General features: G+C 44.2%; 1 protein-coding gene across 1 annotated transcript in view; it reads left to right on the forward strand.

Annotated features, from left to right (window-relative positions):
* Positions 1-2730: 2730 nt before the first annotated feature.
* LOC133390869 (alpha-N-acetylneuraminide alpha-2,8-sialyltransferase-like) overlaps positions 2731-13931 on the forward strand; it is a 34571-nt gene continuing 23370 nt past the window's right edge. The window contains exons 1-3 of the mRNA XM_061640311.1: positions 2731-2845; positions 7483-7618; positions 11992-12144. Of these exons, the coding sequence (XP_061496295.1) occupies positions 2731-2845; positions 7483-7618; positions 11992-12144 (404 nt within the window). The remainder of the gene's footprint in view (positions 2846-7482; positions 7619-11991; positions 12145-13931) is intronic.

Below are 13931 nucleotides of genomic sequence, written 5' to 3' on the forward strand. Positions count from 1 at the left end.
GGACGTTTCTTGAAGGCTGAAGCCAACCTAGACACTCCTCCCACATTTATTTTTACCAATTAAAAAAAACCCTTTCTTTCTGGTTACTCCTAAACTGTTAAATATGTGTGTCAGTAAGTTGTTACCGACACAACAGTAGTTTTGACTGCATGGAATATTTGACCACAATCAAATTATAGGCGTGCCAGCTATCCTCCATAAATTCAAACATACAGACTGTTAGCAAAGAAGACTACAGACAGCCATGGCATTCAGTGTGAGTTTTCGCTTTTAAAAAAAAGGTTGTAAAGCCTAATTTGCTGAAACAGTCATAAATCTAGTCCAAATAACATCTGAATTATTGCTGTGTGCAAGTGGAGTCAAGTTCAAGCAAAAGCAAAAGTGGGTTTGTGTTGTGTTTGGCACTTTGAGGTCCTAAACGAGTGTTGTCAGAGCAGACACGAGGGCAGACATTGGCATCTGGGTCTCCTGCGGGAGGGAGTTCCACAATCAAGGTGTGCTTTGAATGTCAAAGTTTTCAATTACTTAAATTTTTGAAGATCAGCTTTTGATCTTAAGGATGTTTGTTAAAAGTCTACATCTTGCTGATAAATTCTCAAGCAGTCCCGTATCTACACACACAGCATAAATGGACATAGATCTGATACTGACCGGAAACAGCAATATTCAAAAGCCAGTGAGAGAACATTTCATCCTCTCTGGACAGCCTATAACTAACTTTAAAAGTGGCCATATTGGAGAAAAAGGACCTTGAGGGGGGAGGAGTCCTGCAGAAAACTGCTGAATTACAATCCACCAGGAGGTTCAAACCTATCGCTTGCGGAATGAACTGGGATAATAGATTTTTAGCACATCATTTGCGGTAGCTTGCTACGGGCGGTATAGAAATCGAATTAAATAAATAAATAAAATAATTGGCCTACCAATGCCAAGGTTTCTGCTACCAACAACTGGTATGTGAATTGCAACTGCTCATTATGTAATTATCACAGTGTTTCATTTCCATCTAATCTCACTGTTTATAACCATGCATGTATATATCTATAACTCACAATAACACTTTATGCATCTGATGAAGTGGATTGTAATCTATGAAAGGTTATGCCATACTAAATTTGTTAGCCTTTAAAGTGCCACAAGACTCTTTCTTGTCTTTAGAAATTAAAACGTCCTATATTTCACTTATTTATTTGATTCCATTTTTTAATAATTTCCCATAGAATCTCAAAGCAATTTCGCAGGAAAAACATCAATAATCAAAACAATTCCATATGTAAAAACAATTAAAAACTATTCCATATATAAAACAATTCGATAGAGACACACAATTAAAAACAGTTCTCTATTGATCAGTATCTGCATGTCAGTCTGTAAACACCTTGAAAACAATACAGTGTCTATTGGAAACCAACATGGATTTGCCAAGAACAAATCCTGCCAGACTAATCTTATCTCATTTTTTGATTGGGTAACCTCCCTGGTAAACTGTGGGAATGCTGTAGACTTCAGCAAAGCTTTTGACAAAGTGCCTCATGATGTTCTGATTAGCAAGCTAGCTAAATGTGGGCTGGATGGAACAACTATCTGGTGGACCCACAGTTGGCTACAGAATCGTACTCAAAGAGTGCTTATCAATGGCTCCTTCTCAGACTGGGGGAGGTAACGAGCGGGGTACCTCAGGGCTTGGTCTTGGGCCCAGTGCTCTTCAACATTTTTATTAGTGACTTGGATTAGGAGGTACAGGGAATGGTTGTCAAAACTGGGATAGCTAATACCCTGGAGGACAGAAACAAAATTCAAAGTGATATTGATAGGCTGGAGCATTGGGCTGAAAACAACAGAATGAAACTTAACAAGGATAAGTGCAAAGTCTAAACCTAGGAAAAAGAAACGAAGCGTACAGTTATAAGATGGGGGACACTTGGCTCAGCAATATTACATGCAGGAAGGATCTTGAAACTGTTGTTGATTACACGCTGAATATGAGCCAACAGTGCAATGTGACTGCAAAAAAGGCACATGTTATTTTAGGCTGCATTAACAGAAGCATAGTTTCCAAATCGCATGAAGTACTAGTACTCCACTATTCGGCACTGGTTGGGCCTCATCTTGAGTACTGCATACAGCTATGGACACCGTACTTTAAGAAGGATTCAGACAAACTGGAACAAGTTCAGAAGAGGGCTATAAGGTGATCAGGGGAGTAGAAAGAGAGCCCTGTGAGGAGAGACTGAAAGAACTGGGCATGTTTAGCCTGGAGAAGAGGAGACTGAGGGGAGATAGGATAGCACTCTTCAAGTACTTGAACGGTTGTCACACAGAGGAGGGCCAGGATCTCTTCTCAGTTGTCCCAGTGCAGGACATGGAATAACAGGCTCAAGTTGCAGGAAGCCAGATTTCAGATGAACATCAGGAAAAATGTCCTAACTATTAGAATGATACCACAATGGAACCAATGGCCTAAGGAGGTGGTGGGTGGGTGGTGCTGGAGGCATTCAAGAGGCAGCTGGACGCCATCTGTTGGAGATACTTTAAGCTGGACTCCTGCATTGAGCAGGGGTGTAGACTGGATGGCTTTATAGGCCCCTTCCAACTCTACGATTTTGTGATTCTATATAATTAAAAACAATTTCAAATCCAATGTAGAATGATACAGACTGGTATGTATTTCTGTCTCTCTCCCTCTCATTCATGCATGTGTGTGCACCATAGATGTGATTGGGCACTAGCATGCCTACCCGGCAGCAGCAAAGCGAAGAGTTCAATGAGTTTTCTGTCTCCAGTCTTACAATAGCCCTGCAGTGTGGTTCACTTGGAAAATTGTATGCTGCGAGCCTGGTTGAAGGTGAGGTGACTTCCCATTTACAAGATGCCTGCAATGAAGTCAGTGATATTGCACTCATTTTCCAGCTGGGTTGAGAGAACAGAATATAAAAAAGCCCATCTAGTCCTGCATCCTGTTCTCAGTGGCCAACCAAAAATTCCTGTGGGCTTAAGCAATTCCTGCTTAATTTGTTGGCTGATGGGAGTTCTGTAGCCCAAAAGATCCAGTGAGCATGTTATAGGATTAATTTCTAAAACTGAGATATGAGCTACTTAGCAATTCAGGTTTAGCAAAGTGGCTTGCCCTCACAGGAGCAGAGGTCTTGCAAAGAACTCTTCTTTGACTTAGCAGCAGAAGTTTTGCAATCTTTAATTTGTACGTGAGCTATGTTGCAAAGGACTTTCCTCTAGCAAGGTCACTTCTTGGAAAGTCTGCCTCAAGTTAACTGCCAGTTTAAAACGTTGTGTAGGAAAACCTGGTGAACCAGAATACAAAATCCTTTTTCTTTCTTATTAGTTATCAGTTGAACTCACGGAAGGGACGTGGGATCCTGCACCTCCCTCTCCTTCCCCTTGCCCCAAAATTCCTCTTATCCCTGCAGACACAGCAGTGCCAATCTGCCGTTCCCTCCACAGACAGCCTCAGTCAGAGACAGAATACAATAAAACTAATAAAAGCAAAACATGAGTGGGGGGAATGAACAAAATGACCAGGAAAGGGCCGTGGCTCAGTGCAGAAAGCTGTAAATTCAATCCCAAACGGCATCTCCAGGTAGAGCAGCGAGAGATCCCTGCCTGAATCCCTGGAGAGCTGCTGCCAATCAGAGTAGAGCAGCCTTGGCCAACCTGTTGCCTTTTAGATGCTTTGGACTACCACTCCCATCAGCCCCAGCCAGCAACTCCCAGCAGCAGCAAAACATCTGGAATGCACCAAGCTGGGGAAAGCTGGGGCGGACAATGCTAAGCTTTGCAGACTGGATCAATGGTTTGACTTTGTATAAAGCAGCTTCCTGCGTTCAGAGCAGCCACAGCCAACTCTGTTCTTGCTAAAATCCCACCCTTCACTCCTCACAACCACTGAAGGGTCCAAGAACCGTGCAGCCCTCCCTTACCCCTCTGACCCAAGTACATGAAAGGTTGTCACACAGAGGAGGGCCGGGATCTCTTCTCGATCGTCCCAGAGTGCAGGAATAATGGGCTCGAGTTGCAGGAAGCCAGATTTCGACTGGACATCAGGGCCTTCTCTCAATCCCACCAACAACAGTAGCTAGGTTGGTGGGGACTAGAGAGAGGGCTTTTTCGGTGGCGGCCCCCACTCTCTGGAATTCCCTCCCGTTCGATCTTCGACATGCCCCTTCCCTGGATACCTTCCGCCGAGCCTTAAAAACTTGGCTGTTTGGTCAGGCCTTTGGGACTATCAGGATGGGCTAATTATATACTCAATGCCCGTTGCTATGTACTACATTTGCTGCTATTTTGTCACTGTTGATTATTTGTATTTATTGTATTTACTGTATTTACTGTATTATTGTATTTTACTGAATTTAATATGTACGCCGCCTAGAGTGGCTTCGGCCAGATAGGCGGCCTAAAAATTAAATTATTATTGTTATTTTAAAACTTCCTAACTGTTAGAGCCATGCGACAATGGAACCAATTCCCTAGAGAGGTAGTGGGCTCTCTGACGCTGGAGGCCTTCAAGAGGCAGCTGGACAGGCACATGTCAGGAATGTTTTGATTTGGATTCCTGCATTGAGCAGGGGGTTGGACTGGATGGCCTTATAGGCCCCTTCCAACTCTACTATTCTATTATTCTAAGTTTCAGAGCGCTTCCAGGCAATCAGTTTATTGCACAGGTGGCTGATTTATTGTGCTCCATCTGCACTTTTCCACCAGAGGTTGCCCTTCTCTTGCAAAGGGGGGTGGGATACGGGGGTGGCATTTCACCTGCAACTCAAGCTGTAAGATTTTGTGCCTAGAAAAATGTGGTTCCCCTCCTGGTAGAGAACATCCTCAGTTCTACATAAAGAACTGGGAGGGAGTGCACCCCAAATTAAGGAGGTGTCCTGTGTCAATACTGACTGTCTGACAGATTATGCTTTCATACCCTGGGTTCACCATATTATGCAATTGTGCAAGTGAATGATGCACTGGCTGATCTAACCCCTAAGACACCCATATTCAGGCTGCATACACACCATACCATTTGAAGTACATTTAAGTCACATGCATAGAAACCTGGAAACTGTCATTTCCCCTCACAGAGCTACAATTCCCAGCACCCTGAACAACCTACAAGTCTCAGGGGAGGGGTGAGATGTGCTTTGGGTTTGCTTTGAAGGCACGGTGTGTATGCAGCCAGGTACACAGGTCCAGGGAACAGCCAAAGAAACGCACCCAACTCCACAGAGCAGAGAAACAAAGCCCACCCTCTCAGTAGGGCGTAGCTGTGGCCAAAGGAGGCCTCTTGCCAAGCAAGAAAGAGCAGCAATGCCTTGCAAAGGAAACAAAACAAAAGGCTACAAACTCCCAGGCGAGCAACAATTGCAGCAGCCCACTTAGCCGAGGCCAGGCCCAGACCACGCCCACTCCCCTTGCACCAGCAGCACACTAGCAGCTCATTGGCCAGTGAGAAGGGCCCCGCTGCCCTTCAGGATGCCTGATTGGTCGACAGATTCCATAAAAACCCATGGTCTAGGCTGAGCGGGGCATTCTTTTATTTCGCTGTTTTGCGTGTTTGTGCTCTGCGAAACTGTGTTTCTCCATGGGTGACAATTAGCCCTGCTCTGGAAGAGCCTTGGCTAGCCTGGTCAATTCCACAAGGGGAGGAGCCACTGAGGCCAAGAGTGGCCCCTACCCCACTGCTGCTTGGCCTGCTGGCAAGTAGAGGCAGGCAGGAGCAGGGTGGGCCAGCTGGGGTCCTTTTCATCTTTTCCCACATTGGGGTGCATATTACACACCCTGCCCAATTTGATCCTGTTGACCTGGTTTATCTTTAAATATATATATAAATAAATTATTAGCTTGATCCAGCTGTTCCCCCAGACCAAAATGGAAGTGCAAGGAATGTTCTTGTTTGCTTAATTCAGCCTTTGCCTACGTGGTGCCCTCCAGATGTTTTGGACTACAGTCAGGAGGGCACCAAGTTGGCAACGGCTGGCTTAATTCATCAAACAAATTTATTTATTTATTGGGATGGGTTTGTTTATTTATTTGCTAGGATTGATATCCCGCTTTTCTCTCATCTTGCTTTTCCAGACTAGCCTATTTTGTCTCTGCAGTTTTTAATTCTTGTTGCTTATGTCTTAATGCTATTGTTATGATCCATAACTAGTACATTTTAAATTCTGTTTCTGTATGCCACCTTTTGTGCTGGTTTATTATTATTTAGCTCTACTGTGTTTTGTATTTTTATATTTTATTCTCAGGTGGAGTTCATTTTTGTGGCAGATTGTAAGCTGTCTTGGGGAGGAACTTTCTCAAAAAGTGCGGTATGGTTTTAATAAATAAATAAATAGCCTTCCCTTCACCGTCAGGTTACATGACCAATAACAGTAGGAACCAATTGCAAACCAAACACAGAATCTCAGTTTAAATAATCAGTTCATCTGAGCAAAGTCCACTCAATCAGTGAGAAACAAACAAATGTGATAGCTTCAACATGAAAGATCTATTAAAAAACAAAATCTACTTGTTTCTTGTAATGGTATGCTAATTTATGTTGATTTGATTCCTCACTGAAAGTTCCAAAAAATCAGGAAAAAGTTCAAAAAGGAACAAAAATTGATTGATTCATCATGAGATTCCACTGACTGATAGGTCAAAGCAAAGTTCCATCGTGCAGCAAAGTAATGTTTATTGATTCATTAGCCTAATTCATGGTAGAGACACACTTCTTGTTCTGTTGGATCCAGCATGGCTCCACTTCTCTTTTCTGAAAACAAGGGCGCACCACAACGCTAGTCAAACCCCACCCCTTCTTACTGTAAAACCTGGTGGGAGCAGCTCGAGTGTGTGTTTTTTAAATCAGCTTCAGATTTGCAACTGATCAGCAGATCAAACTGTTCCCCCTCCAGGTGTGGCCAATGGCAACGCTTTGCTGTAGGCCACTAGTGTGCTCATAGCCTCAGTTAGCACAGGACTGCAGCCTGAAAAGTTTCCCCAAAGTGCTTCCCAGTCCAGGCGGGGCTTAATCTTCAAATGAGTCTTTGTGGTATTACAAGAGGATTAAAAAAAAAAACTTACTGGATTTTCCCCAGAAAAGGGAAAGCAGAATTTAAAAAATTGGGGGGGGGGAGGGAGTGGGATATGGCTGGTATTCTGATGCCAACAGTATGTGGACACTGCACAAACATGAGGAGTGCCCATCCCAGAATAAACCATCATCTAAAGCACCCTCAGTCAGGTCAAACAGCAAGTGTCCGTTGATAATCGCCAACATTTTTCTAATGACATAGCCTGTAATGTTTCCAAATTTTAAAGGGGCCTCCGCCAACCTGGTTCCTTCCAGATGTTTCAGAATACAACCACAATCAGCCCAGCGAGCGTAGAGATGGGAGTCGTAGTCCAAAATACCTGGAGGGCACCAGGTTGGCAAAGACTGCTCTAAGACGTCTCAAAGGCATGCCGTCTTATCACCTCCCTCTTCCCTTGTCTCAGCTTATCAAAGCGGCAAGCCCCAAGAGCGCCAGAAGAGGCAGAGCGGCAAGAGCAGGGCTGTCACTCTTGCCACCACTGATCTGCACCACCATGTTCACCTTACTGCTTCAGAAACGGAACCTGGCGCTGGGCCTCGGTATGCTCCTTTTTCTGGGCCTCACTCTTCTGGTGTTACAGAAAACAAGGAGGTGAGTTTACGAGGGTATCCCATTTTTGTGGTCCTGTCTCTTTTTCTGTTCTTTTGGACGTGGCAGCCATTTTGTGTGATACCATGAGGACTTCTTGGCAGCCATTTTGTGTCCTGCCACAGCTCACTGGCATCCATTTTGTGACTAGCATCCATGTCCCTTTCCCAAAATTCCAGATATGCCCACAGGCACAAAAGGTTTGGCAAACCAGAGTTAAACTTTATCAAGTTCTGGCTCAAATTCCTCATCCAAGGCCAAATCTAGATGTAGATCTGGGTATCCTACCACAAGGTACATGCTTTCCACAAGAAATGCCCGGCTGGGTCAGAACCAAGGTCCACCTAGCCCAGCATTGTGTTCTGCGCATAAAAGCGATTACTAGTATTCCGTGACATCCGTCCTCTGAAAATAGAGGCCACTTATAACCATAGTGGCTAAACATTTCCTCCTGGACGAGGTCTGTGGCCCAGAGGATGGAGTTGAAGGGAGTTCTGAGGCTGACCTAAGCAGGCCTGGAGCATTATCCTGGCCTAGGCCTTGCTGACATCTCAGACGGCTGTGCCCTCTCACCCTCACCCACTGAGACTTGACCTGTTGGGACACTCTTGATTTGGCCCACACATCTTTCTGTGGTGAAAATCTCATCTGCAAATGAGCAGCCTCCCATCCCAACAAGCCGTAACTCAAGACAGAAGAGCCGTTTCTCAGCAGCTGAGCATCCGCTTTGCATGCAGAAGGTCCCACATTCAGTCCCCAGCATCTCCAGGCAGGGCTCGGAAGGTCCCCTGCCTGAATCCCTGGAGAGCCTCTGAGTAAGATGGAGCAATGGTTAATTGGTCCTTAATTCATATAAAGCAGCTTCCTAAGCAGATCGAATTATCTCATGATAACCCTTACGACGACCCCGGAAGGTAGTCCAATATCATTATCCCGAAACTGCCGATGCAGGAGGCAGAGGCCAAAATTAATGGCAGAGTCTACATTCCAACATCAGGCTTTCAGACACCATTTCAGCTGAGGGAGATCCCTTGCCTGAATAGTAATGCATAAATCTGCCTGGCAATAGTGAGTCATACCAGCCTCTGCTGCATGGCCCAGCAGCGGTTCTCGCGTAGAGAGGGCCTTCCCTGTGACCCATGTCCCTGAGCTATGGAGATCATCTACCTGGAGAATTAGACCACCCTTCGCTAACCTGGTGCTCAGCAAATGTTTTGGACTACAACTCCCATCAGCCCCAGCGAGCTGTGCTGGTTAGTGAAGGCTGAATTTGTCTATTGTATTGGTCCTGTGACTGACCAAGGAGTTTGGCCTGGTGTAAGACAGCCTCATATGTACCTAAGGGCGATCCTGGTGATGACTGTAAGTTCAGCAAGCAAGGATCCAGGCTGGGACTTCCTATAGCAAAGCTGGTAGATCCTGAAGGGGAGTGGAGATGTTGACTGTATAGAATCATAGAATAGTAGAGTTGGAAGGGGCCTATAAGGCCATCCAGTCCAACCCCCTGCTCAATGCAGGAATCCGAATCAAAGCATTCCCGGCAGGTGGCTGTCCATGAGCAGTTTTGTTCTGCTGTCTGTTCTGTCACTCTGATAACTCCTTTAGATTCTGGCAGGAATTCTGCATTTCTGCGGGAATGTCTGTAACAGAAATCACACACCCTTTCTTGCCTTTTGCAAACAACAAATTTGGGGAGGGAAATATATAAAACGAAAGCATGTAAAACAAGACATTCTCAGAGTCTCGGTACTTTTGTTTTTTGAAATTGTGAACTTTCACATTTGCTCAAAGAAAAACAAAACAATAATACTAATAATAATTTAAGAACATCAGAAGAACTTTACTGGATCAGGCCAAAGGGGGCCCATCTAGTCCAGCATCCTGTTCTCACAGTGGCCAACCAGATGCCCCAACGGGAAGCCCCAAAGCAAGCAGAACCTGAACACAAGAGCAACTCTCCCCACTTGCAATTCATAAGAACATAAGAAGAGCCTGCTGGATCAGGCCAGTGGCCCATCTAGTCCAGCATCCTGTTCCCACAGTGGCCAACCAGGTGCCCATGATAGGAAGCCCGCAAGCAGGACCCGAGTGCATTTTGTGACATTTTGAGTTCCTCTGGTAAACATACTCAGTGAAGCAGATCCCCAAAATCGGGCAGAATCCAATAGAGGTTGGTTCTGCAAGCATCTCTATGTTTTATTTGATTGTTTTATCCTTGTATGAGAAAACCCCAGGGATGGGTGAGAATTTCGATTCAGTTTGCATTTCAAGCAGAATTTATCAAATTCGCAATTTCCGAAACAACATGAGAACTGAAACACAGCCGTCCTTTGAAATTCGCATTTATTAGAATTTGGGGATGCAGTTCACTAACCACACAATATTTACAAAAATACATATATTAGGGGAAAGTGTGCATAAAATGGATGCATGAGTGAAAATAACATGCAAAACTTTGTCAAAACTGCCTACAATAATGTGTTTATTTGAAGAAATTTGCTCTAAAATGGGGGAGAATTTTCATGAGGATTTTTTTAAAAAAAATCAGATTGCTGCAGAAATGTAGAGAACTGAGTTTAACATTAGAAAAGTGAGAAATTGTGAGAATTGAAATTGACATCTTTAGAACATAAGAACAGAAGAAGAGCCTGCTGGATCAGGCCAGTGGCCCATCTAGTCCAGCATCCTGTTCTCACAGTGGCCAACCAGGTGCCTGGGGGAAGCCCGCAAGCAGGACCCGAGTGCAAGAACACTCTCCCCTCCTGAGGCTTCCGGCAACTGGTTTTCAGAAGCATGCTGCCTCTGACTAGGGTGGCAGAGCACAGCCATCATGGCTAGTAGCCATTGATAGCCCTGTCCTCCATGAATTTGTCTAATGAACAAGTTGAAAAGTACAGGTCCCAATACCGATCCTTGAGGGACTCCACTTTCTACAGCCCTCCATTGGGAGAACTGTCCGTTTATTCCTACTCTCTGCTTTCTGCTTCTTAACCAACACCCAGCACTGAGGATCTGCTTTAAAAAATTTAGATGCTACTTAAGCAGCAGCATATTCAAGGAGCCTGTGAGGTCTGGAATTAACCCCCAGTCCTATCTGTGACTTCTCTTTTCCAGCGAGTGGGTTCAACTACAAGAAATAAAGAGATGCCAGGAACTAACCTGGATACTCGAATCAAAGAATCTCTTCTTCAGAAAGTGAGTATTACTGGTTAGTGAAAGAGTTCAGCCATGGTTGGCCTCTCTCTGGAATACCCGGGACCTCAAGCCCAAAGACTTGGTGGTTTGTTTCAGCATGAAGTTCACTCCCCCAGCCCCCACACACATGCTATTAAGTACCTGGCTTTGCCACCACTTTGGATTCCTGTACCATCCTGGCCTCTAAAACTCCATTGTTTCTTCACCTTCTCTCTCCCCAACAGCATACATCATCGCCCGTCTCAAGGTTCTGTAAGAGGTTTTTCCTTTATTGGCCCATCTTGGCCCAACTAACGTGAAAGTTACCCTACATTGTTAATGGTCTGTCAACAGTGCCTTTATGTGGAGCAGCTGGAATGTTTATGAGCTTCCCATATCATTACAGAGTAGCTCATAACCCAAAGAGAGGAAAAGATTGCCAATCTTTTATAAGTAGATCTGTTTCAAGGAGGATCTTTAATAATTGTATTTAATAATGCACTCAAAATGTATCAAGGAGGCACAATAATTGATTGCAGACTGATAAAACCAAACATGATCTCTCTCTGTTTATCAGGGACAATCCCTATTTCCTGGGGCCTGTACCTGGAAAATCACCCAGCCTGCTTTATCTCCCCATTTTTTGCCTTTTGAAGATGCTTTCTAAAACGTTTCTCGTCCGAGTTATCATTCCAGCGGTGGCTGGGGGCTCCATACCAGTGGGGCAGTGGAATCTGCTCCGGGTTTTAGTCCAAACTTTGAAGGAGCTGTCAGAGGATGGAAAGGGTGTGTGTGTGTGCGCGCGTGTGTGTAGAAACCTCTGATGGATGAGTGGCTGGTATGTAGCCTGTTGCATAAGGGATAAGAGTCACATCCATTGCTCAACCCATTTGTGCCTCTGTCCCACCAGCTACTGGAATGCGGCCCATGGAAGGTTCCCCAGAAGGGAATGTGGCCCTCGGTCTGAAAAAAGCTCCCCATCCCTGCTAAAAACACAGACAGTTGGGATTCCAGGTTCTGGTTTGAGACGTTAGATCCCATGTGCTATTCCACACAACCCTATTTAGAAATCTAAGTCCCACTGGCTGGATGAACAAACACTTGGTGGCTCTTTGCCTCCAGTCTCTCCCTCTCTCTTCGTTGGTGGCAGATTTCAGTACCACAAGACAGCCAGAGATGAGAGGAGGTTTCGCGCAGTCAGAAAGTGGAATCTCTGGCTGGAGGATAAGAAGATATTAGACCATGCGTTGCTCATGCAGGAATGCCCTTGGGATCCAGATGTGGCCGCAGTCGCCCGATACAGGTAACACCATCACTGCACACCTGCTCAGTGAGGTACCTTTGGAGACCCTGGGGATGTTCCCATCACAGCAGTCATTGCTCTCCAGGGAGCAAGCCACAAAATTATAACTTTCCAAGATGCCCTCAGCTCAGGGGCCATTTAACTTCTTTATTTATAAAAACTATAAACTGCCAACTCATTGATTAAAACCATGGTCATCATTAAAACTTCATAACAGGAATAGCAAAACAGGAACACTTTTCAACAGCGGTCTGCTGTTTTCTCTCTCTTTACACTTTGAACTCTCGATTCTCTCTGACTGTTTTGTGTATCGCCATGAAAATTCAGAGGGTTGTAAAGCAAGCGTTTCTGAGTTCAGGACTATCAGTTTTGTAAGTTTTTGCTTTGAACTGAGCTTATGGGAAGCATCAAAATGGCATGGGGATATTTTCGATTTAACATTGCAGAATGCAAAAAAATCCATGCTGACTATTTTATACAGCCACTCTTGTGGCTGTATAATGAATCTCCAGATGACCTGTTTAATGACCTTCATTATTTGTTTATACAACGAGCATTCATCCTGCTTTCATCCTGATTTGGTTGTGGGGTGTTTATACAACTACCCATTAATCATTCACTCATTCCTAGGGATGGGATTTATTGGCCAGTGCTGGTTGTGTCGTGAGCCACGCTACCCAAAGCTGAAGGAGGGATTCATTATATGGGGAGGCATGGCTCTTCAGACGTTGCAGAACTACATCTCCCATCATCCTTGGCTATTGGCCATGTTTATTTATTTATTTATTCATTATGCTTGTATACCGCCCCATAGCCGAAGCTCTCTGGGCGGTTTACAGTAACTAAAAACAAATACAATTTAAAATACATCTTTTAAAACACAATTTAAAACAATTTAAAACACATGCTAAAAATTTAACATTGAGGGGTATTTTCAATTTAACATTGAAAAATCCACACTAGCAATAGTATACAGCCATCCTTGTGGCTGTATGTTTGCTGTACCACCCACTGAGAAATTGCTAATGTTTTCACCTCTACCAGTTGGGTATTTACTGCCAATTTTATATGTGAAGCTTTTAAAATTCTTCATTCAAACAGGTGGATTTAAAAACTTGTATGTTAAACTGGCAATTCTCCAAGTTGATGTCAAATAAGAGCCAATTTCTTTGGCAGAAACAAAGATACCAGGATAAAATGCTTGTGATTCAACTTGTGTACGTGTACATACAAAAGGTCTGCATAACTGCATAACCATTCAGACAAAGAGAAAGTTGGTTGCTGAACAAACCTTTCATGTGCAAAGGCCTAATGTTAAAGGCAGCACAGAAACAATAAAATAAACTAATGCAGAGAGAGAGACAGAGACAGAAACAGAGAGACAGAGAGAGTCTAAAGCAGGGAAATGACCTGAATAAATCAATTCCCACCCACCCCCAAAGTTAAGAAAAGATGTTCACTGTCTGGAAAAGATTAACTTATTGCAGTCAAACATTTTTATAAAAAATAAACTGCTGTAAACTAAATGCATATCAAACAGAAACATAAAGAATGGGAGCAGCAAGGATGGAGATCCGAAAATTTACTGGGGCTGATGGGAGTTATAGTTCAGCAACATCTGGAGGCCATGAATTACACAGTGTCCTCCTTCGGGGGTGAATCCGGGTGTATATTGCTCTTTTCAAAGGCAGCCTCCTGCCTTATCCAAGGCATGGGAACGTGAAATAGCCAGTCTGTTTCTCTGCACAGAGTAGCAGTTTTGTCCCTTCCAAAGTGGATAGCATGAC

The sequence above is a fragment of the Rhineura floridana genome, chromosome 8 (assembly GCF_030035675.1).
Source record: "Rhineura floridana isolate rRhiFlo1 chromosome 8, rRhiFlo1.hap2, whole genome shotgun sequence".
Taxonomy (NCBI): Eukaryota; Metazoa; Chordata; class Lepidosauria; order Squamata; family Rhineuridae; genus Rhineura; species Rhineura floridana.